Source organism: Falco biarmicus, chromosome 3 (assembly GCF_023638135.1).
Source record: "Falco biarmicus isolate bFalBia1 chromosome 3, bFalBia1.pri, whole genome shotgun sequence".
Lineage (NCBI taxonomy): Eukaryota > Metazoa > Chordata > Aves > Falconiformes > Falconidae > Falco > Falco biarmicus.
This window is the reverse complement of record NC_079290.1, coordinates 23,185,728-23,211,851: the sequence shown is the minus strand read 5'-3', so window position 1 is coordinate 23,211,851 and position 26,124 is coordinate 23,185,728. Positions and strand designations below refer to the sequence as shown.

At 36.5% G+C, this 26,124-nt stretch overlaps 1 protein-coding gene across 3 annotated transcripts in view; it reads right to left on the bottom strand.

Annotated features, from left to right (window-relative positions):
* CSMD3 (CUB and Sushi multiple domains 3) overlaps window positions 1-26,124 on the bottom strand; it is a 725,150-nt gene that overhangs the window by 199,423 nt on the left and 499,603 nt on the right. For all 3 annotated transcript variants that reach the window (XM_056333378.1, XM_056333379.1, XM_056333380.1), the window contains 3 exons: window positions 18,893-19,084; window positions 11,090-11,228; window positions 8,708-8,895 (listed from right to left, as the gene is read on the bottom strand). In XM_056333378.1, the coding sequence (XP_056189353.1) occupies window positions 8,708-8,895; window positions 11,090-11,228; window positions 18,893-19,084 (519 nt within the window). The remainder of the gene's footprint in view (window positions 1-8,707; window positions 8,896-11,089; window positions 11,229-18,892; window positions 19,085-26,124) is intronic.

Genomic DNA, 26,124 nt, shown 5'->3' with positions numbered 1-26,124 from the left:
TTTGATCCAGTTAAGGCTTCTGAAACAGAGGCTGAAAACAAGCTAGCTATGTGCTGCTGCAATCTCGAGTTCAGCAAGGAAGTCTCTGTTGGCTAACTATGGTAATGATATCAAAACCCTCTAGAAAAGTACTGTCTAAATGCATGGAAAACAACATGGAAAACCAAGAGAAGCAGGTGCTTTGTCTAGAACATCACCCCTAAGCCTCAAAGAGAACAAAGCCATGATAAGCTTCTTAAAAAAATATTACAGACATACGTAACTATAGCAAACATTCTATACTTACTCTTCAGAGCACTTATTAGAACTATTAAGAAGCTCCTCCATTACAAAACAGAAATGAAGGGAGGAAGGGAAGAATAAAACCCAACCAGAAACATGATTACAGACCAGACCTTTGGCATGGCTCAGGTCTGAGATTTGTATCTGAAAAACATGACCTGCCAATGAAGTGCAACTTGTGTACTACTGCCACCTAAAATAGGATTAGTGTGCATCCAGGACACAACTGCAGATGCTCAATTTGTGTGAAAAAATCCATGGAATCAGAACATTTTAGGTTGGAAGAGATGTAGTTCCCCACACAAAGCTGGGCCAATTTGATGTTCAGGCCTTTGTCTGTCCAGTTATGATTTCAAAGGATTCAGATGACAAGATCTCAGGGCAAGCAGTTCCAATGTCTGAGTACCCTCAGAGTGATTTTTTTTTCTTTCCCCCTCAATATCTAATTGAAATTTCTCTAGTTGCAACTTGTGCCCGTTATCTCCCATCTTATCACTACATGCTCCTGAGAAGAGTCTGGTTCTGCCTTTTCTATACATTCTCATTAGGTAGTTGAAGCAAACACAGTTCCCTCAGCCTCTCTGTATGTTAGATGGTGCACCCTTCTAGTCATCTTGGTGACTCTCCATTGTACTGGACTTATTTCTCTGTGTCAAAATTGTTGCAGCACTGGTGAGCCCTTAAATGTAGTCCTGGTGTGATCTTAGAAGATCCAGAGGAAAAAAATTACTTGCCTGGATCTGCTGATTCCACTCCTGCTTCTGCTGAGTTAATTTAGTCCATGACTTTGGGCTCCATCTGTCATAACAGTCCTTCAGGGCAGGAGAGATGGTGTGTAGTGGTAGACTGTTGCATGCTGAAACCAGTTCTGGTTCCATCAAAATTAATTCTTCATTAGTCTGGGTGATTCTTACTGTAATACTGTTGCTATGGCATATAGCAACCATAGCAGTGATGACATACAGTATTATATAGAAATTAATATCATACAATTCAAATCATTAGCTGTTCTCACCCAGAATCAAATCCCCTTGAGACACACATTGGACTGCCCAGTCCTTCTGCATTACCCAAAATGTGCACCCAGGTCCTTGAGCAAAAGCAATCCCATGGATAAGTCTGCCTTTGCCCGAGGCAGGAATTTACCAGACTGTTTTCCCCAGCATATTTTTATGTGTACTGCAGGAACTTTATCCCCTTCTACAGTACTTTTAAGTTTTGACTGGGAAGGGCCAGCTCAGCTGGCAGATCCTCTAGTGTTGACTAACAAGGTGACTTTTGCTAAATTTGGAGGTCCTACCGCCCACTGCCTTTAGTGTAGCCTTTAACAGTCTACTGTATCGTTCAGTTTTCCCAGAAGTTGCTGCATGATAGAGGATGAGATATACCCACTCAATGATATACTCTTCATCCAAGTGCCTATGTGGTTGTTTTGGAAATGAGTCTCACTGTCTGACTCAATTCTTTCTGGGGTACTGTGTCACCATAAGGCTTGCTTTTCAAGGCCCAGGATAGTGTTCTAGGCTGTGGCATGGGATATGGGATATGTTTCCAGCCATCCAGTGGTTGCTTTCACTGTTGTAAACTCATGGGATTAGGGTACACACTATGCACTGGGGTCCACCAGAGCCTTATACACCTGTGGGTCTGATGTGCCAGCCCATCAGATTCACACAGTCTAATAAACGTGGTTGTTCCCTTCCTCCACTTGGCTGGAGGCAGGGCCCCTCTAGTCCTGGTCATGGTATGGTTACTCTCTTCTTGTAAACAGGAATCAGGAGTCTCTTCATTAAGACTGGTTGTAAGATCAGCCCTTCTACTCTGTCTGGAGAACTGCCCACTGGAAAATAGAGCAGCAATTCTCCTGGAAGAACCCCTTTTAGTGATTGGTTTTCCTTGCAACTCACATACCCGTGCCTCTAGGGCCGACGCAGATTTTCCATCCCATTTCCTCATGTCCGCTCTGTGGTCATGCAGGTAAAACCATAGGGTGACTCGTGGTATGTACGCATTATATCCTCTCTCTTGAGCACAGGAACACCTACTGCTAATAGCTGAAATAACTGGTCTGCACAGGTGAGGAGTAGGACGTATCCTCTTTGAATTGCTGGAACTCTCAGGACAGTTTATCTACAGCCAAGATGCAGGCCCATAGGAATGATGAGAGACTTTCTTCGTATCGTGGGAGTTGACCAGCCAATGCATCCACTGTTGGTACCTCTCCATCTTTCCAGGTCATTACTGCCAATGAGTAGGCATGCAATGACAGTGTGTGCTATGTACAAACTTCCACCACATGGGTTGTGTGCAGTGGACTAGTTCTTGATCTTAGGTTAACTGCTTGTTTGACAGGTCATGATAGATCACCTCCAGCACAGCTAATTCCCTCAGATACTGGATACTTCTCTCTGTGGTGGTCCACTCACCTTGGTGACATATGACATCTTCCCTGAAGGGATACCTTTCTTTCACACCTGACAGGCATCACCTCCAGAGGCTGAGGGCTTGTGCCCCTTTTCCAATTGATTTTTCAACGCCCCCTTCCCTAGAAAAGGATCCCAGCTGCTTGGCTTCCCTACCCTCTAATTCCAGGCTACTGTCCCCATTATGCTAGCACTGGAGGAGCCAGGTGACAATGTGCTTGCTTGGATGATGGCTGAAATCTTTTCACATATCTCACAGCTTGGTTAGGGATAGGGGTTAGGTGGTTATCACCTCGTTTATAAGTTTTGCTTTTTACTCTTCCTCTTCTGGTGACGGCCCTGATTCAGAGCATCTGCCTCATCCACTTCTTCCTCCTTCCCCCTTCTTAGTAGGAGTTCTCTCCCTTACTAAATGAATTTTCACATCCAGTATTTCTTGTGTATAGCGGTGACTAATATCAGCGCAGGTCGGTCCTCTGGTTCTGCTGTAGAACTGGTTCCCTGTCATGGGGGTTGAAGTAACTGCCGTGCCTGTCACTTTGTCATCAGATCTAGATACGTTCCCTTCCCCTTGAGGGTAATGAATACTGTTGAACAGGGCTCAGTAGGCATGGGCCAGGCCCCAGCACATTGCAGTGATTTGTGTCTCTGGAATTGTCAGGGTGACAGCATACATTTTCCAAATATTTTACTAGTTTTTCAGGATTCTGCTCTTGTCGGGGGGGGTGAAATTCCAAAACACTGGAAGTGTCCACTGTCCTAGGCACTTGCCCATACTGTCTCACACACCCTGCCACTCATAACTATCCAGCCTTGGGGAATATCTCTGGGTGGTACTCTTAAACAGTTGTTTAACCTTAAACAAGACCTGAAACACAGTCAGGAGACACAGCATTATGAACATGCTGGTTTGAATTTCCCAAGGATATTCAAAATGCTCAAGAGCTATTGTAACTAGCCTGGAGAAGAAGGGGAAGGTGAAGGAGAAAGGGAAGGTGAAGGAGTGAGGTAGTGTCCCCTCCTGCCGCCCCCATAGATTGACTCTCCACAGAGAAAAGGTAAAAGGTGTAATTATTAATACTTTGTGACAGATGGTTCGCAGAGTACAGCAATGACAGCAATACTGAGTACAAATACCAGACTAGTCTCATGATCAGTAATTTTATCATATCATAAGCCAGTGTTAAACAGTACAGCAAAATGATAACCTTAATTCAGCCCCCAGTGGTGACAAACAGCCGAACAGGGAACATACACAGCAAGTAAGGTGTCACATAACACAACTCTGAGAACAAGTGCAACAATTCTGAAAGCAAACAAATCAACATTCTGTGACCAGTAACTATTAATCTAATATAATGAATGCTTATAACAAATTTGCTTTAACATGCTCTGGTCAGACCAGTTGCCATTTCAACCCTTCAAGCCTCACACTGAGCACCAAAACAGACTGCTGTGGTTCAAGCCTGTCCAGCAACTAGGCCCCACACAGCCGCTCACTCACTCCTCCCTGGTGGAGGATAGGATATCACAAGGATAAAAGTGAGAAAACTCATAGGTTGAGACAAGAACAGTTTAATAATTGAAATAAAATAAAACAACAATAATAACAATAATAGCAATAATAATAATAGGAATAATAATAATAATAATGATGATAACAATAATAGGACTACTACTACTACTACTACTACTAATAATAATAATAATAATAATAATAAAATTGTAATGAAAAGGAAAATCACAAAAAGAGAGAGAAATAAACCCCAAGAAATCAAGTGATGCATGTGGAATACAATTTCTCACCACCAAGCAACCAATGCTCACCCTGTTCCTGAGCAGCAGCCCCCCAGCCAGCTTTCCTGCCAGTTTATATGGTGAGCATGATGCCGCATGGTATGGAATATCCCTTCAGCCAGTTTGGGCCAGCTGTCCTGGCTGTGTCCCCTCCCACCTTCTTGTGCATCTCCAGCCTCCTTACTGGCAGAGCAGCATGAAAATTCCTTGACTTAGTGTAAGCACTGCTCAGCAACAACTAAAACATCAGTGCGCTATCATGTTATTCTCATCCTAAACACACAATCCAAAATAATACTATAGAAGATACTAGGAAGAAAATTAACTCTATTCCAGCTGAAACCAGACCATTTGTAAAAGGCTCCTGTTAGCCTAACTCTCCAGCCTCATAAGATGCCTTTGAATAGCAATGCAACCTTCCAGAGTATGGACATTACCCCCAAACTGATGTTGTCAAAAAACTTGCTCTGTCCCATAATACAGGTCATCAATAAAGAGAATACTGCCCACATTATTAGTCAAAATTAACCTAGCCAAGAGTCTGAGCTCAGCAGTTTAGTCAATTTTCTACCGACATTATCATCTGCTTATCTCAAAGTTGTGCTCTCAGGATACTGGGGAAGAGTTTGTCAAAGGCCTTTCTGAAATCAGGGTATCCAATATCCACTACTCTCCCCCTGTCCACACAGCCTTTCATCTTCTCATACACAGTGAGGTGTTGGTTTTACATGGTTCCCCATGGTGAACCCATGCAGATTGCTCCCAAACAGCTAATTGTCCTTTGTTTTGGAAATAGTTTCCAGACAGATTGACACCATAATCTTTCCAGGAACTGAGTTTTAAATGACCAGCCCTCTCTTTCCTCAGGTCCTTTTCTTGCTATTCTTTAATGTGCACATGGTATTTATCTTTTCTATTTACCAGGATCCACCCTGACTGCCTTGACCTTTCAGAGATGACCAAAAGCAGCTTTGCAGCACCAGCTTCCTCAACACTCTTTGGTGCATCTCATATATTCCAATGGAGATATGTACAGCCAGATGGCTTACCTGCTTCCTCACTCTCTCTTCCTCCACTGTGGGTTGTGCTGCACTCCCACATAACCTACTAGTAGGTTCAGGAAGAACTGGAGGCAAAACACCAGTAAAAAAACAAGGCAAAAAGGTATTAAGTACCACAACCTTTTACATTTTTTTTTCATTGGGTCCTCAGCCCCAATGGTGAATAAACATTCCAGTAGAGCATTCGCCCAAGTAAGCTAGGGGACCACCTGCATCAAAAAATTGTCATGAACATACTCAGATCCCTTGGAGTTCTTGTCATCAACCACATCATCCTTGCAGCAGCTGTCGGGGTGGTTAAAATTCTCTGTGAGTACCAGGGCTCCGCTTCTTCCAGGTATCATCTAATTTCTCTTGGCCATCTGGTCTGTGTCAGGTGCCTATACCTGACAACAATATCATTTCTAGTTAATTTCCTCAACTAATCCAACCATTCTCTGCTCTTGAAAATGTTAATGATTCACAGAATGGCAGCTCTTATTCAAAGTAGTTTAGAACTTCTTAGGTGTACACCTTAAATCAATTCTTAACCTTTCTCTGCCTTTTCCTTCCTATTTATGATATATCACACCATTAGTAACTCCTCCCTGAGGTCTGCTGTTCTGTACATTCCCTGTCTAGTCACACACTATAATAAAAGACACTTGGCTCATAATACATTCTGTTAAGAGTCTTTTCCTCAATAACGTAATTAGTCATTTTGGCTAAAATAAATGCATGTAATCTTTCTATTGCAGATATCATGTTTACATTATTTTGATACTTACAATCCACCATGCAAGAAACCAACAAAAAATTGTTAAGAATCTTTACAACTGTTCTTTTGACAACTAATAAGAGTTCTATCACTTTCAAATTTTAAGACATAGACACAGAATCATTTAGGTTGGAAAGGAACTTTAATATCATTGAGTCTTACAATAAACTTAGCACTGTCAAGTCCACTGTTAAACAATGTCACTAAGTGCCACATCTACGTGTCTTTTAAATACCTCCAGGGATGGTGACTCAACCACCTCCCTGGGCAGCCTGTTTCAATGCTTGAAAACCCCTTCCATGAAGAAAATTTTCATAATATCCAACCTAAACTTCACCTGGCACAGCCTGATGTCATTTCCTCTTCTATAGCTTGTTACTCAGGAGAAGAGACTGACACCCACCTGCCTACAACCTCCTTTCAGATAGTTGTAGAGAATAATTAGGTGTTTCCCGAGTCTCTTTTTCTCCAGACTAAACATCCCCACTTCCCTCAGCCATTCCTCACAGGACTTGTTCTCTAGACCCTTCACCATCTTCGCTGCCCTTACTTGGATGTGCTCCAGCACCTCAATGTCTTGTAGTGAGGAGCCCAATACCTAACACAGTATTGGAGGTACAGCCTCAGAGTAAGTGTTCTTATGATACTCCTAAAGTTTAGAAGGACAGCGTCATATTTAGTAGATAGACCCTATAAAAATGGAATATTTCACTGAATAAACTGGTCTTCTGTTTAAGGGATTTGGGGCTGTCCAAATTTTAAACCTTGAAATTTTTTAATGGGAACTAAAATACTTCCTATTGTTTATGTCTCATTGTTACAAGGTAGATGTTTAGATGCATACTCTAGACACTCTGAGAAAAGCAGGAGCTCTAACCATACCAGGTGAACAGGGAAAATTAGGGTTAGGTTGTTTCTTTTTCCAAACTTTCCCCTCACTTACATATACACACACAAATACATAACTTAACGCCTGCATCCTCCCATTACTTTGATCTCCAGTGCCTTTACAAATGTGATGAAAATACACATAATTTCTTTTGCACCATGACTCCTGGAAGCAGAAAAAGAAATAGACCATCTTGGTGGCACATGCAGGCTAGCAATAGTGTCAGAAATAAGTGTTCTGCCTTGATTCCAAAGTACAGCGCCTTGCTTCTTTGCTTAAACCTAGATGAATGAGACAAGATTGTCCCCCCTAATGAGTATCCTTCATACTTGGATTAGTGGATGGGAGAAACCATTTAATTCCCTAAGACTGTGTTCAACAGCAGAGCAGAAAAAGATTGGCCCCTTCGAAAGACCAATATACTTTCTTGTATTTTAGAAGTTCTGCATCCCTGAACTGCTTTCTACAACACCTCCATCTGCATTTATCATTATTCAATTCAATTGAGAACGAAGGAGAAATATTTTTAAGTGATTTGGAAGAGTACATACATCTGTGCTCACCATCAATGTGCTTGAGAGCTACTTGTAACTTCTTAGGAACAGCTCATACCTGTGGAGACAACTTCCTTTACATCTGTAGAATCCAATGACTTCAGGAAAGTAAAAGGAGACTTTGTGGGTTTTCAAAGCAACAAATGCATCAAAATTTGCCTTGTATATTTTGCATCTACTAATTGCTTTCAGAATAAATGCAAGAGAAAATCAGTCCAAGGAGGTTAGGATCTATTGCCTCTGTGTTAGCAACATTTGTATTTTCCTTCTTATTGTCCTTAAAGAGCATTGGATATTTTCATATTCATTTAGTATCAAATATTTCTGTTTCTTGAGCCATGCAGAGGCAGTTATAAAAACTGCCATAGATTTTTAATTTTGCAAGCCTGCATTTTCTTATTTACTGTGTTAAGACCGCGGACAGATCTGTCTGAAATAGGTAGTTCCACCATGGCATAGCATTCAAAGGGCTAGCCAAAATATTTTTTTAAGTTTCAGTATTGGTCTCCTAGATTCTAGCACATCGTTTCATATACATGTTTCATATTCATGCACATATACCAACATGCCCTACTGTGTAAAAGAAAAATAAAAATAAATGATATTCTGGAAAAAAACCCAACATTAATATATGTGCTGTTAAGTTTTGTCACAGCATCATCATTTTTTAAATCTTTAAACGCTGTCTGATTATTTTTTTTTTCCTTTGGAATCATGCATTTAATATAATCATATATCAGCTAAATGAAATTATACAAGAAGCTTTATCTTAAATTAGTACTCTTATAACATTGCATTTTATATGCACAGATAATACACAGTATCATACTATTAAAGAAAAGCAAAACAACACCTGGAATAAAACTATGAAAAATTAAAGCATATGAAAATTTACACTCAGGCATTGAACTTTTTTAATAGAAAAGGAAAATAATTTAATTTACCTTTGTACTCTAGATGGAATCCAGTAAAACTAACAGATCCATCACTCCGAAAAGCCAGATGCATGGTATTTGAACTGCTTTCTATCCTCTCTGGCAGCTTGCTATCTTGAAAGCTCCCAATCAGTGGGCTATTGCTGTCTGGCCCATCATAGATATACAGAAAATCATAATTTGGTTCTATACTGAAACTGTAGAATAATAATAAAAAAGAAATATTAGATACAATATACTTTGCCTAACATTTTCACTCCTATTAGCTTAAATAAAAGTTTAGTATCACTGTCTTCACAAAAGGAAGAAAAAACTTTCACTGACAAAATAATGGTTTGTAGAATTGTTTTATTAAAACACCAAGAGAAATACCGTATTTATTGGTTCTCTGGTTAGAAACAGTATTTTGATGCTAGCTAGAAAAAAAAAGTCAACTTTTTTAATAGGAAAAAAATATTTCTAAAGCTTTAGAGAAATAAATGACATAGATCTACAGGAACCCTTGGTAGAAATGCTTTGTGATACAATGCAGTCAGCTGCAGAGTAGACTGTACACAGCTTCTAGTAAGACTGAATGCTTACACATAGCCGGGGATGACCATTCAGTAAGCCCAAGACCAAGAAGCATTCTGTCTATAATCAGTTAAAATGAAAAGGTGTAGTATTGAAAGTTCATTTTTTTCTTTTTAACTAAATTTTAGTTAATTTAAAAAAAATACTTAATGTAGTTAAGTATGTAACCACAGTTAATTAACTAATTGATTTAGTTAATTTTGAACTTAATTTTAGTTAAGGGCAGAAAGTTAACCAAATTTACTTATAAGATTGTCCCTGTACACAAAAAGTTTTAAAAAAGAATGAAAATCCAACCACTCAAATTATTTTTCTCTATTTAATACCAGCTGCTGTTTAAAAAAAATGTTGGCATCGAAGACCTGATGCAGCTCCTTCAAGGGAAATAATTTTTAACCTTTGGATTATTTCAGAAATACTTCTTTACAAAAGAAATGCAAAGGTCAAATGTCACAGCTTCAATTTTTAAAGTGCCAGAGTTTGTCTTGGCTTTAAAATGGTCAGCTGGAGAAGTCCCAGTCAAAAGCATATTTAACAGTACTCAGTGGAGTACCCAGAATTAAGTTTATAAAGGAAGGGGTTTTTCTCACTCTGGAACAGTTTCTTGTCATAAGTGAGTCAAGTCTCATAAGTATGTAATCTACTTTGACCAAGACTAAGCTTGTCAGCTTCCGTCAAGAATCATGACAATTGTCCATATTTTAAGAACAATTTGGCAATATTTGGCATCTATAAACTGTTCACATGGTATAGAGTCACACTATAAAATACTGTTTTTATTCTAAGATGGAAGATCTCTTTTATATATATATATATAAATGTACAATATAAAAAAGCAGAATATTCTTAAGTATTTTGAGATTACATTTCACACACAAAAAATGTGCTACTGCACATTGCTTAGCAATTTACAGCATTCTGAAATCACTAATAAAATAGTTAAATTGTTAACTATGTATATATAATTGACAAATTAATTTGCTTGGAAGGAATTCTTCAAAACACATACTATATCACTGAGCACTGCAAACAGGCAACTATATGACCTACATCACTGAACAAGTCATCACATTATCACTGATCAGAACCATAAAGCTACTACTAGAGAACATCCAGCATAAGAAGGACTTAAATTTGATGAAACATTACAATTCTTAACTTTTCTGTGACATCATCATATGCCCCAGTTGGGACACATATTTTCCACACATAATATATATATTAATTTACTTTATAGTTACATACATTGAAGACAGCACGAATTCCTCTGTGGATTTTATTAAGCTCAATTTAATCTTGCATTGTGATAAAGCAAAATGCTAAAACAATTCCATCTAATAACCAGATCAACAGTAAGTATTCTGTTGAAGTATCCTGAAACGATACTGACTAATAAAACTAAATTTAAAGACCACTTTTGAAATTTTGCTTAAATAGCAGGTGATGGTCTCATACAAAATATGATGAATCAATAGGTTCATCACTCCAGCCTTCTGGGCTGGAGAAAATTCAATGAGTTGCTCCATGCTGCTTTCTCAGGAAGAGAATCTTGGTAAATTGAGCACCATCCACTTTCACATTAGTTGGTGTAAACTGGGAGTACTTTTAAGTAAACAGGAGCAATGAGTTCCCAAGCTCCACCTCTATGTGTACTGAACACTCTAATGTAATTCTTGTGATTGCTAACAAAGATATGATTACTTACCACTTAGATAGTTATATTAAGTACACATATGCTACTCTACAAAACTCTGAACAACTGCTAATAATAAAGTTATGAACATGACTTCAAAAAATTATGAGCAAGTAGCAGTTTACCTGATAAATGCCAATGATATAACATAATCATTATTAACAGTGATAGTCCAGTCACAATCTCTGCTGTGGGGATAAGGATGAGGGAAGTTTGGTGAAAGTATAAAACCTGATGAGCCAGTCAAGTTGCCTCCACAGGGAGCTGTGAATAAAAATAAATTGGAATTGAGGAAAGAAAGTAAGAGAAAAAGAAGCAAGTACCAGCAATCTGTTCACTGACATTTAATGTCCTCCAAAAGTTAAACAAGAAACAACTGAAGTATTTACAAAGCTTTAATAGAAACAAAAATGTATTAATATTTCGCCTTAGACAAATACTAATACTCCTAAGTGAAGCACTTGTTTTTGAACTCTCTGTCCTTTTATTTGCTTGTATAACATCACGTCAAGGTCAAGGCTTTTCTGAAAAAAACTGTGAACTTGAAAAATGCTCTGGCTGCAGACATAAAAAGACTTGACTGGATAAGATTTCCACTTTCTATTTGTTGTTAAAAGCATTCTAAAAGAAGGTTCTTAGGTTATGAAATATGATCTACTTACACTGATAATGCAAGTACTTGCATTTTCACCAGACAGCAATGATTAGTAATTTGGATCAAAACTGATACAATATAAATTAAATTCAATAAAAACACTCCAGTAATGGCAGTTTTTAAATTCAGAGATACATAAAATCTCTTCCAAGCACCCGCAGAACAGAACACACATATTTCTCCATGTGATTTTAAGGTTTCTAAATAAGTGTGTGTTTGTGGTCCAAAAATACAAAAAGTTAATAAAAAGAATGAAATTATTACTACCCTCATGAAGTTTTGTACTTCAGCATTCTTTGTGACTTCATATAACAACACGAGAAAAAGCATGTTTCCTAAAGATCTTTTCTGAAAGAACTTAAATTTTAATCAAAAGATTCTAGCTAATATTTATAAAGATATTATTTTGCAAAATTGAATTCTGCAAAGTAATCATCTGCAGCAGCAGGGAAAGGAGCTGATGACAGAATAACAGAATGGTCTGGGTTGGAAGGCATGTCTGGAGATCATCTAGTCCAAACCTCTGCTAAGCCATGTTCACCTAGAGCAGGTTGCACAGAATCACATCCAGGCAGAGTCTGAATGTCTTCTGAGAAAAAGACTCGACAACCTCTCTGGGCCAGGGCCCTGTCACCCTCAAGGCAAACAAGTTCTTCTTCCATTCAGTTAGAACTTATTGTGTTTCCCCTTTATGCTCTTTGGACCTTGTCCTGTTGCTGGGTACCACTGAAAAGAGCCTGGCCCCATCCTCTTGACACTCGCCCTTAAGGTATTTGTAGACATTGATAAGATCCCCACTCAGTTTCCGCTCCTCCAGGCTAAACCAGCCCAGCCCTCTCAGCTTCTCCTCATAAGGGAGATGCTTCAGTCCCCTAATCACTTTTGTAGCCCTCCGCTGGACCCTCTCCAGTAGCTCCCTGTCTCTCTTAAACTGGGGAGCCCAGAATTAGACACAGTACTCCAGGTGCAACCTCACCAGGGCAAAGTAGAGGTGGAGGATCACCTCCCTCAACCTGCTGGCCATGCTTCTCCTGATGCACCCCAGGATCCCAGTCGTCTTCTGGGCTACAAGGGCACCCTGCTCTAGTTTTCTGTAACAGAGATTCTGTGAGCTCAAAGGTTATTTAAATCACTTACAGAATCATAAAATAATTTAAGTTTGAAAATACCCTTAAGACCATCAAATGCAACTATAAACCTAACACTGCCAAGTCCACCGTTAAACCATGTCCCTAAGTGCTACATCTACACGTTCGTAAAATACCTCCAAGGATGGTGACTCAACTACCTCCCTGAGCAGCCTATTCCAATGCTTGACAACCCATTCCATTAAAAAATTTTCCTAATATACAATACAAACCTCCCTTGGTGCAACTTGAGGCCATTTCCTCTTCTGTTGTTCGTTACCCAGGAGGAGAGACTGACCCCACCTTGCTACAGCTTCCTTTCAGGTAGTTGTAGAGAGCAGTAACATCTCCCTGAGCCTCCTTTTCTCCAGGCTAAACAACCCCTGTTTCCTCAGCTGCTCCTCATAAGACTTGTGCTCCAGACCCCTCACCAGCTTCACTGCTCTTCTTTGGGTCATCTTCTCATAGAGGTAGATAGGGTTAGTCAAGCAGGACCTGCCTTTTACAAATCTGTGCTGACTGACTTGATCACCTTGTTGTCCTGTATGTGCCATATGATGGCACTCAAGATGATCTGTACAGATCAAGACAATATGTACAGATATAAATCAACTGAGTGTGAAAAATACTCAGTATTTTCCAATGTTACAAGAAATAAATCACAAATAATTTAAGAATTCAAACAAAGCAAGTAGAAAACTTAAGTAGATTAATGTATCCACAGTTACAATACATATGAGTATAGGTTTTCTACATTTTACATGTCTTTCTAATATTAAAAAGGAGCAATAGATAGATAAATTACCTGGGAAAAAAAAAAAAACAAAAACCAACAACCCAAAAATAAAATCAGAATCTTCCATTACATATTGGTACTATTAGTAATACATAATTTTTAAAATTTATCATTTTGTGTAAAAACAGCTAGAAGCTGAAACACCACCCTGTTCTAGGAATACATAAATATTATATAATAAATAGTTCTAGCAAACATATATTAATTTTTCCAGACCTAGCACAATTTTTTTGCCTCTCTTAAAAATCACTAAATACAAATTGCATCATAATAGTATTTTCTCAGAGTTTTTCAGCTGCTAAAGAAAATTCTGTTAGCTACAAGGGAACAGGCTGGAAAAGTCTTATTTAATATAAAATATTTACTTGGTTTTACAATAAGGATAACAGGAAATTTCTCACAAAATCAGAAGCAACTTTTATTTAATGTTTTGGGGGGTTTTTTTGTTCCAATTCTGAAACAAAATAAGATGAAATTATTAGAAAACAAGATGCTTCCTTTAACTGTAACAGAGGTCACTGTAACCTTCTATCTTGCTGAACTAAAAGTTCATGCACAAGAGGAACTGTGAGGTTGTATGGAATGTAAAGGCTGCTCATCACCTGAAACTAGTGTTCTTCAGTAAAACTGTGTACATTCATGCTCTTGAAGTACTTTAACAGCCCAGGCTTCACTATCCACATATCTCAAGAATGAAAATGTAGAGTAGGAAAGAGGACAGTAAGGTTATCCATTGTAATCACGCTTCCCTGAAATGACCTCTAAAATGTATCAGCCTGATGCTATTTTCTGAGGCACCCTGAATTTACATATGATGATACGAAGAAATAAACTTGAATTGTTCTAGACTGCTGTCTGCAAATATTCACAGCACCTTTCTGATGTGGCCTTGAGTTGGTTTAGTTCCCTATTAAATTAATTGATAGAATATTCGCATATCAGGAGCTTCTTTCTTATCTATTTACTGTTTCATTTACACATATTAGCAGTTACTTTTTCTTATTACAGTGAGACTGGTTCTTTCATTTAATCTTTCCCAAGGTCTAGATGATCATCAAAAAGACCGTCCAGAGAATAAATGCAAAATACAAGACGCTGGACAGTCAAAATGTATTTTATTTCAAGCTATACCATTAACAGCAGTAAAAAAAACACCATTAATCTTCACCTTTGTAAAATATTTCCTAGGTAGAATTTTCTTCAGATACAGCAGTTTCAGATTATTTTATTTTTTAATTCATTAGACAGTAAGTTGAGAAAGTCAACATCATCTAATGAAAAATGTTATTAGATAATGCTGCCTTTTCGGGTTTACTATCTTGTTGAAAGTTTTTTTAAAGACTTTATTTGTGTACCTGAATTAAATTCTCTTGTTTCAGAATCCATAATTTTTAAAAAAAAATAATGTGTGCAATGTTATTTAGTGTCACAACTTTGTTTTTAACAGAGGGCAGATCAGCTCTGAAAACAAAGTTTAAAGGACACCTATCTCTTATAGTATTGGACACAAGACCTAATACTGAACAAATACAATAGCCCATCTAGAAAGAAAGGCAAATGTCAACACAGTATGAAAAATGTATTTTTAGTTTATTACATGGTAAAAACTAGATGTAGGTTATGTCAACCTGTCTTTATAAGCTTCTGTGTAGACACAGTGGTAAGCACGTACTGTGTCAGTCTGCCTGTATGATGATCTTAGCATTCATTGTTTCTAGGGGGGGAAGTACAGGTTGGGTTTGTTTTTTAATCTAAAAACTATTTATTTTTTCTGGAAGGCAATACAGTACTATTATTTATTCTTTTATTCACTGAATTATATCTAACAAAAGAAAAAAGTGAATGGTTTCATTAGGTTTGTTTTGTTTTTTTTTTTTTTAGTAAGAGATATCAAATATAGAATCATAAAATGGTTTGAGTTGGAAGGGACCTTTAAAAGTCATCTAGTCCAACTGCCCTACAATGAGCAGGGACATCTTCAAATAGATCAGGTTGCTCAGAGCCCCGTCCATCCTGACCCTAAACGTTTTCAGGGATGGGACACCTATAACCTCTCTGGTCATCTTGTTCCAGTGCTTCACCACCCTCATTGTAAACTATTTCTTCCTCATATGTAGTCCGAAGATATATTTAAATAATCATAATTAAATATGAAATAACTACTAAAATATTCCTTTCTATTAGTGCCATATAAAAAACAAAATGAGGAAAGCAACATTGCAATTCACTGTTTACAAAAGAAACCTTTTCCATAGACATAAAAATGGAAATAAAGATCGTGCTTTAAACAAAATAATAGAAATAAAAAAAAAAAAACCACCCAAAAACCCCCCGAACAAAACCCAAGCCTCTATTAAAAATAAAATAAAATATTGACCTATGAATTTCTGATGAAAGACTGAAACTTCTGGGAGACGGGTCCTTACTTCAACTAAATTTATAGTAAACCTGAATCCTAAAATGACATTTTGCATGCCAGTATTTTTAATGTTATCTCTGATCAAACTAAGCAAATACAGTAATTTAAGATTCCTTTGTCTCAACAAGATTCAATCTGAGAAGTCTTTGGAATGGAAAACATTTAGTTATTTTAGGCACTACAGGTATAAGCCAAAGGACTCTCTTTTGACAGAGACATAATATTCTTAGATTTTAGTTTGTCAGAATATCTTCTGTGTAGAAGAATCTCTTGTTTTCATCATTCACTCAGATAGCTGAATCAATATTTTGTTCTTTGCAATTTTCCCATTCCTATTACCTTCACAAGGAAGATGTTCTTAAAATTGTGTTACAGGTAAGACTGAAGGAATCTAAACAACCAAGGCAGGCCCACAGGTAAGAACAATTAACAAGTACATTTACCTAGTTTTGAGAAATAATAATTAGGAAGTTCAAGAAGTCACTTTGGAGTGTAAAGAACTAATAAATTAAATATAGAACACATTACAACAATACACTTTGTTAATTATCTCTCTGTCATTCTTCCATCAAAATTATGTTTATTTTTTCGAAGACTTTGATAAACCATGATGATGTTGAAGTTATCTGTACAAGCCTTGTACAGTTTTGATTTACAGGCATGGAAACAACATAAGTTAATGTATTACAAGTTTGGAAAAAAAGTTGATTAACTTCAGAGCGTACTGAACTACAACAGACAGTTTTGAAATCTTTGGACTCCAAGCCAAGGTTTGCACACCTACTTTAGTCTATTAGCAGCTTATATTCTCAAAAAATATATCATTATAGGAAATTTAGTAAAAATAACTTCATATCTAATATTTGGCTAATAAATCATTATTAAAAGCATTCTTGCTACTCTATGTACAGTAGGTGTTTGTGCATAAAGTGTGGAAATTGCAAGTATTAGGTAAATGGATGTATCCAGTTAAGAAAACAAGTGCATGCATATTTACAGATGTACTAAGGACATAATGACCGGTGAGCATCTGCATTCCATCTATTTAATAATATCATCAACTTAGTTTTGATAATGATTAAAACTGCTAGCACCGCCTTATAATAATGATTTTTCAGTGGAAAAAAATATTTTCAAGCTAGCAATATCAAATAAGGCCAGTGTGATACAATATATAAGGCCTGTTCCTAGAGCTCTGTAAGTCCTGTTATTTTTTCCCCTTAAACACCTACAGATGTTCAATTATCATTATTATCAAATTTGTATTTAGGCATATAAGAATAATAAAAGATGAGCAATAAAATACTTATTTTCTGCAGTCTTCCAGAAAATAGTGCAGACAGTTTTTGTCCTCAAGCCCATACATTCACATTATAAGGGAAGCCATAGTAAGGACAGTAAGAGCAGAGAAAGTAACGTTTTGATGTGGTAAGTACAAACACCAGGTCAGTATTGTAGTATGTTTGCAAATACCTATCTGCAGATATTTGGGGTGGGGGGTGTATGCATGCATATGCAAATAGGACACAGATTTTATTTTGTAACAGCTAAGGTCAAGGTAAGTTTATTAAAGACAAGCGAGCTGAAAGCTGTAGAAGTGCTCCTAGAAGCTGCAGTCTCTGGCTAGTTCCTCCCTGCAATGTTTGCCCAACAGCAGACTACCAGGGATAGCAAAACAGGAAGAATGCCTTTGTGGAGCTGATGTTCTCACAGTTGCAGTGTCCACTCTACACCACTCTGGGACCAAGGGCTCTTGTCTGATTATTTCAGGTGCCCTTGTTTCCACACACACACCACACACCCCCCCCTCCTTTCAGACACTCTGTTCAGGCAGTTCTGCTTTGGATAGGACAGTAAGCACAGTACCTCATAATGATGTGACTCAGGGTAATACCACTGCAACTGGCCTATCAAGTATTATTCCACCTGCACTTCCCTTTAGTGGCCCATTTTCCTTCTTTTCTGCTCCATCAAATTTGCAGATCCTATTTACTAGGTTACCTATCACAACTTTTAAAAGGGAATTTCAGGTCAGCAGCTGCTGTTCTCTGAGACAAAACCTTATATCATTCTATATCATATCACATTTGACTGCAGTAAAGAACATACTGGAAATAAGTATCATTACATTATTTACTGAACTAGCCAGATGGGTAACCCCATGATTATTTATTGCTCTACATTTACACCAGATTTTAGAAGTGGCAGTTCAGATATTTTCTAGATCAATAACAATAATTATTAGGATTGACTCAGAAGAGATTACTGAAAGGCTACTGTCTACTAGAGACTTTTGTAATTTCTTATTAATTTTCATCATGATTCAGTTAACCAAGTTAAATGCTTTCAAAATCAATTTAATATGAGCTACGTTTATCAGAATGGCATTACAGATTGAGATAGCATTTCCAGAAATAAATTCTGTGTTATAATTTCTACTAATAAAAATTTTCTTCTTTCTAAAATAATGAAAACTGCCAGAAAAATTAGGCTACCATTTTCCTGATGCATCTTACTTTAGTCCTTGCATAATTTTACCTGATCGACAAATTTACTAGGTCATCTGCCTAATACTTTGTACCTATGGGCATATGAGCATTAACCAAATCCTCCACAGTTATCACCATATTTCACATTTTAAGGCAAAGCTAATAGTGTCATTGACATTGACTTTCTTGCCTTCTCTGTCACAGATCATAAAGTTATAAATTCTATGGCCTTCAGAGGGAAAGAATGAGAACTATTATACTAACATACTAACAACTACAGAGGAAATATTTTGGTGATGTCCATTGGTGCTTTATACAGAACAATTTATCAGATGTGTGGTACTTGTATTTGTCCTTCAAAGAAAGCTCCTAGAGCAGTGTTATTCATTACACCAGAATTTCAACTTTAAAGAAAGCATTATTTCATTTTTTTTCTGCATACCTATACAGACTGGTGGGTTGGGCTGCCAGAAGTACCGATTTTCTACCTGAATGCAGGTTATTCTCTCATCTCCTTGCAGTTCATAGCCAGGGTCACACTGGAAAATGACAGTGTCTCCAGGTTCTCTTCCATCCCCATTTCTAGTTCCATTCATAGGGACACCAGGATCACGGCAGGCTGTAGCTACAGAACCTAGCCAAGAAGGGAAAAAATAGAATATTTTTTAAAAAAAAAAAAAAGTCACCTTTTAAATCCATTTCTGCCCCATTACACTTTCTTATCAGGAAGCTCTGCAAATCCAAAATTTTCCTACTCCCAATATTTTGAGAAATCACCCAACAATCTGCTGTTTTTATACTACTAATTTTTGCCCCTGCTTTACATATTGAAAATGTCTAAATTTTCATTTAATCAAGTTTTGGAAAAAAATTCTGGGGAGCACTGCAATATATAAAAAGGAAAGTAAAGAGATTTTCTAGTACCCTGGACACTCAGCACTTCTAACTTGGAAGAATTTTAAATATGAGTAATGGAAAGAACCAATTAAGAACCTGAGGTTGTCCAATAAGCTATGCTTGTACACTTCTTCAACTCTCCACAATTATAGTTCTTAAATGTGTGTATGGTGTAACATTTAGTAGTGAATGTGGAAGTGAATTTTACTGATCACTCATATCTATACCCTTGCACATGACATATCTACCACACCACGCTTTTGTAATAATGTTGAAGAAATCACCTACACAAAAAATACATATGGACTTAGCCTGGGAGAGTATACAGCTAAACATAATGCGTAAGTACAGGTTATTACTAAGACCACACATATAATCACAATGACTACAATAGGAGAGATTTATAGATATTTTCCCCAGATTTCACATATGATCAACATATTATTTAATACATTATGCACACAAATATGTAACCTTATGTGAAAAGTAAACACAACAATGGTTATTTAAGAAAGCATTATTTCCTACTTGCATTATAAAACTGCAACATGTTACATGCATTACAAATAAATAACAAATATCAGAGTTGCCTGTGGAACTAGTCCCACTGAGTTCAGCAACCCATGTAAAATAAACACAAAGTGGCAATACTAAGATTTAATTCAGATGCCCTCTTTCTGGGGAGGTAATACCAAAAGACAACAATGTATTCACCTGAAATATGCACGGTTTATATATTTACTATGTTTTGGAAAAAGAAATCTTGGTCTAAATAGGTTATTTCCCTAAAAGAACCAAGTATCTTGCTTTTCAATGCATACATAATAAAAAATAAAAGAATAAGCTCTGTCAAGTTATGGGTTTTTTTATAGGCTTTTTTTCCACATAAGAAGTCCTGAGTTCAGGGAGGAAAAAATGTCAAAAAGACCCACAAAAAATTAACTATGACCAGACATTCAGGAGTTTTTTCCTCCTTATCCCTCAAAAATTAAATAAATATTTTTAAGAAAACTATTAACTACTGCATAATAAATGAAATATTATGATTATTTTTTATATAATCATGCAACCTGTTAAGATTTCTGCTTTAGACAGAATGATCAGCACTCCTGTTAGTATCTTTAAATAAACTGCTGGCTTTTAATTTAGAAAACAATATTGCTAAAATATGGAATTACTAAATTGTACTGCACTATACTAGTAGATGTTGCAAATGTTGCACGCAAGAGAATAAGATATTGGAGCTAGAACACACAGGAGTAAAATTTCATCAAATATGAAAAGGTTCACAATATTAATGCAGGTGAGAAGTAAAAAAAGAAGTCCTTAAAGTAAACTTAGAGTGAAGCAAGTAGTTAAATCAGTCATATATTAATCTGCATTCCTCTGATGAGAGCATAGATCACTCTGTATTTTTTGATTAATGTTGACCAGTCAGAAAGAAACTCTATTCTGCTCACTTAAACACTACCTTCCTTGAATCTTGCCATAGATCTTGTGCCTTAAAACATTCTGAAGTCAATTCTAGAAGAATGAGTCTGATATGCAGAATTTGTAATCAGTCTTGAAGTGCTCAAGAATGGTTTTGCTATAAAGTTTGTTACTAACTGTACATCCTGTTTGTTCATATTAGATTGTATCATTCTGCAAAATAATTGTATATGGCTGAAAAAGTAGCCATATAAAGCACCACCCAGATCTATTTGGGATTCCTGATACAAACTGGGGCTTTTTTAATCACTTAGAAATAATTATGTAAATTAAATTTATCATTTTAGATATTTGCATATTTGTTCAACCTGCTTCTAGCTCTTTTGGCTCTGTAGCCAAATTGGTGAAACATGGATTGGATAAGTGGAGTATGAAATGGATGATGAACAGGCTGGTCTGCCAGGCTCAAAGACTGCTCACAATCCGAAACCTAGGCTACAGCTGATTATCAGCAGTGTCCCTCAGGAGTGAATGTTGACATCAATATTGTTCAATACCTTCATTTAAGATGGGGACAATGGGACTGAGTAAAACTCTTGACATGTTTACAGACACTGAAGGATCAGTTGATATGCTCTACTGCAGTGATCCTATTTAGGGAGATCTCGGTAGGCTAGAGAAGGGTCTGAAAGAAGTTCAAAAGATAAAACTGCAAAATCCTGCATCTGGGAAAAATCAAACCCAAGAAACAATTTGCTTGGAAGCAGCTTTGAAGAAAAGGAATAAAGGCAAAATATCTTATTGGAAGAGTGCAGCAAAACCACAAAGCATTCAGAAGTAGCAACAAGCAAAACTCCAACTGCACAAAAGAAAAATGATTCACTACAAGGCTGGTGAAACACGAGATATTTTTTTTTTTTCAGAGGGGTTATCTCCAGCCTTTGAGTTCTTGAAAGCCATAAGCAACCAGAGCTGTTTGACTCTTCTGTGATCGGGGAGTTGGACCAGAGGTCTTCAGAGGTCCTTTCCAACCTAAACTATTCTATGACTCTTTTTTAACTCTGCAAATTCGTATTAAATACACAGAAAATTAATTTAAAAATAAAAAAGCCTGCTTTAAGACTGATTCTTGCATTATAGCGCTAGAATGGAAAAGACATTCTCTGCTCCCACAGTCGAAGCAGATAAATACTATTAAGTCTGGATTTCAGTCTTTTAGAGTACTCAAACTCTGAAAATCTATTTCTAATTTTTCAGAGTTTGTTCAGCAATTTAAAAAACTATATTAAGGGTATTAATACTAATTGAAGGATTTATGAAACAGTCTGACCGACAAGGTAAGCTACTATTCTAGAACCAGCCATGAATGTCATACAGAAATTTTCAATAGGGTAATAACAAATAAATTAATGCATTCTCAATTAATAAAATGTAGGAAAGGGAAAGAAGCCAGCATGCCTTTAAAAGCACTAGGATTCATGAAATTATATATTTATTTTTATGTTCTCGTAAATAAATAACCATTTTGGTTTGATTTGTCTAAAAGCTGTAGGAAATTTTGCTTCAATGTTTTCTGTTTAAGTGCTACTGTAAGGAGGCATTTTAAGAAAGAGAGAAAAAACCCTCCATAATATTGCTACTACATGTTATGTGATTTATTTATTCATGTAGTTGCGTGGCATTATCTTCAATCAGGGTAATAAAGCAGCAATGATTTCTTAGCGGAAGTACACTGTAGAGCTACAAAGCTACTAATTTAGAATAGTTAGCATAATTTGCCCCACAGTCTTTGGGAATGTGTTTGGGTAAAAATAGGTAGAAAACCTGGATAGGTATGCATACTGGACAAGTTGAACACAGATAAGTTTTTGACACACCTCTTCCTCTACATTTTTAATTTATAGCTATATAAAAATCTCCAATATTTTGTTGCTTCTGTTGAAAGCAAGCACTCCAATCAGTTTTGTATTTCTCACCTCTGTTTCATAATATACACATACTTCTACAGAGCATTTCAACAAATGTAACTAACAGATTTAGATACAAAATTTCAGCTGTCATTTTAATTTGATTGTAATTTTAAATGGTGGTAGAGGCTTACATATATAAATGGTGGTAGAAGTTTATATCTATTTATTTCTTACCTGTTGCCATATTTTGTTGTGGAAATAACTGAGCATTATGGAACTCCTAAAAAAGAGCATTTTCATCTTTTGTTTTTTCCCCTTCTAATTAATTTTCAAAGGAATACACTAGGAGAAGGTATCCAAACACAGTTCCACACTTATAGTGAGATTAAAGCATAAATAAATTACTCCTTTACAGTACTTCTGAAAAACACATCTGTATCTTTGTAAGCATGTGTCTAAATTCAACTTGCTAATTAGGAGTGAGATTCATTCAACTTAATTTTGGCCATGTGAAAGTCAGGTGTCTTATTAATAGGTTTCTTTCCCAGATTCTTTATACAGTCAATATCACAAAGGAGAAAGATCTACTTCTGTCTTAGACACTTTACATTCTCATGGTATGGAATGGAAGGAAACATCATCCTGATACATCAATCTTTTCCATTAAGAGGAAAATCCTGTAGGAATAATTTATATTAGACATGTAACCTCTGTCTTAAGAATAGATTTGTTACGATACATTTTGACTAACTTGACAATATATATTTGCCTCAAAAAGGAGGTGGGTTTTTGTATTTATTTTTTATTATTATTATTAATAAATCCAATTGTGAGAATAAGAATACAGAATACAGAATTTTTTTTGGGGGGGGGGCAAGGTTAAAAAATAGTGATCTAAGAAAATCTCAGTACTCTGTATCATTAAAGAACTAATGCATTTCTTGAGAGTTAACTTATATTAAAATTCAGTTATTTCAGTCTATATATCAGTTCCTCTTAGTCTATGTTACTTGCTAATACAGAAATAGCCAAAGGGCCTGCAAGTGAGACTTAGTATCTCAGACACCCATACAGCATTATTCTGTAATGCAGGCTTTGAATATGGGACCACCAATTCTCCAGAAAACATGTGCAAATGCACAGGCACAAGTTATACAATACTCTGGAGAGTTACTTATCTTAACCCATTCCTGCTACGTGTCTTGAAGGAAGTGGGACAGAATCTCGTTTTGGAGTTTCATAGCAGCCAAGCCATGTGAAAAATGCCCCACTCCCTACTCCCAAATTTGTTTGGATTGGTCCTAAGATCACTGATACGAACAGATTCATATGTTCTGAGCAGTTTAAGATGAGAGGAGGGAGTATCTTAAATCATCAGTTGACTAGCTGTACATGACAGTAAAAATGCTCCTACATAGTTGCAGAAGCTGTTTAAGCAGCATTCAGTCATACCTGGAAAGAGTTTAAACACAGATCTGTCTACAAATGTCCTTGTTGTAGGGCATAAACATATTTTGTTATATCTTTTTTTAACAATGAGGCACAAACCCACATTTAAACAATAAAACAGGTAATTAAATTATTGTAAACTGACCGTTCCTGCCTCAAAAATAGTAAGTACTGCCAGGGTCCAAAGATTTCTGATAGTTCATAAGCCCATGTAATTTGATATGTGACTGTAATGTCCTAAGATGACAGCTCCATTTTCATGCAGGAAAGATACTTTGAAATATAGCATTAGAAGTGTGACAAGGCAGTAATAGACTCCACTGATACTGGGGTCATTATAACAAATGTCCTGGGATTTCTTGCTGTTAACAGTGATTTCTAAATTTGGTTTTCTAATGCATGCCAAGTCTAATATCAGTAAAGAGTCTGAATCCCAACCCTGAGACAAAATTACTTCTTCAATTTGATTAATTCATGCATGTCTTCTGGAGAGAAAAGAAAGGGCAATTTTATTTGTTTATTTGAGAATTAGGGGAAAAAAACATTATTTTTTTTTGTTTTTTCCTCTTTTTTTCCCCAGAGCACAACATCAGTGCAAAAGTTCTAAGCCTTCCAAATTTCAAGCCCTTCATAACACACAGCATGTTAAAAAAAAATATTCTTAACTTATTTAAACCAACATGTTCTTCTAAACTCTATCACTTTAAGTAAAGGCTTTCTGTAATTGTTGGCCTTTCAAACTTGCATCGGCTTGAACTAATCCTGACAGACTGCACCTTCAGAATTCAAGCTGTCCCAGACTCTACGTAATACCTTTACCCATATGGACACTGCAGTCTCCCTGCATCTCTAATACTGTTTGAGAATCAGGCCAGCCTGGTATTTGCTATTTCATATCCAACCTTTTATACAACTTCTCCTGAAAAAGAAAGAATAAAAGAGCTACAGTGTTTTTATTCAGTCTTCTACCAACAGAAGCACTGCTGAGATAAATGTTTTTGTCTATTTTTAACTTCAGTTTCTGCTGTAGATCTAACAGAGATTTAGGAGCATATCCATTATAATTCTAAAGTAAATTCTAACCATAGACTCAGTTTGTTGATTTTGCATGACTTCATAGATTCTAAGTTTGTCAGTTATTGTTTGAAGATTAAAATGGGAAAATATTAAGAATAAAGCACAGAATAAGAATTTCAATTGGAACAATGTACCCCTTCATCAAAAAGAGTTTAACATTTTGCACAGTCAGGGTTTTCTAGGTTGTGTAGACAATTTCTCTGTTTACCTAACTCTTAGCTACATCATCTTTGGCACTTAATTTTGGATTTCATTCCTCTCAGATTCTGCAAGAGTAAATCAGTTAGAAGGTATAAGATAGGCCAGGTTTATTACACATGGGGAAAAACAAATAAACAAACTAAAAGCCCAAAACAAAACAAACCAAAATCTCCAAACAAAAAAACCCAAACAAAACAAAGAAACAAAAACCCAAAACAAAACACCCGGAAACACAGATATTAGTAAACTGGAGTAGACCACAGTTCTAATCTCTCCTGTCTAATTGGAAGCAGAAAAGAGAATACAAATTGATGCGACTTCTCACAAAGAACTTCCTGACTAGTTCAAGAATCAATAGTTCAAAGAATGCAATACACAGGCCTAGTTTCAGTTTCTGTTTCAAATAATCCTTCAGTATTCTAAATGAAACAAAAGCTTTGAAAGAAAATAACTAAATTGTTCATTTAAGTATTCATTGCAGATCTTCCAGGAAGACAAAACAACAGATGAAATACTTGAATTCATTTCTGGAAGAAGATAAGGTACTTGTGTAATATCTAGAGTTGGGAAGAGCAGATTGTCTTGCTTGTCTTGTTGCTGTATGGATTGTGAGAGATGATGGAGCAATAGATGCTGTGGATTTTCAATAGTAGCTTCCAGGTCACATACTCCAAACCTTCTCAGAGCAGCAGCCGCAAGCACATTGACA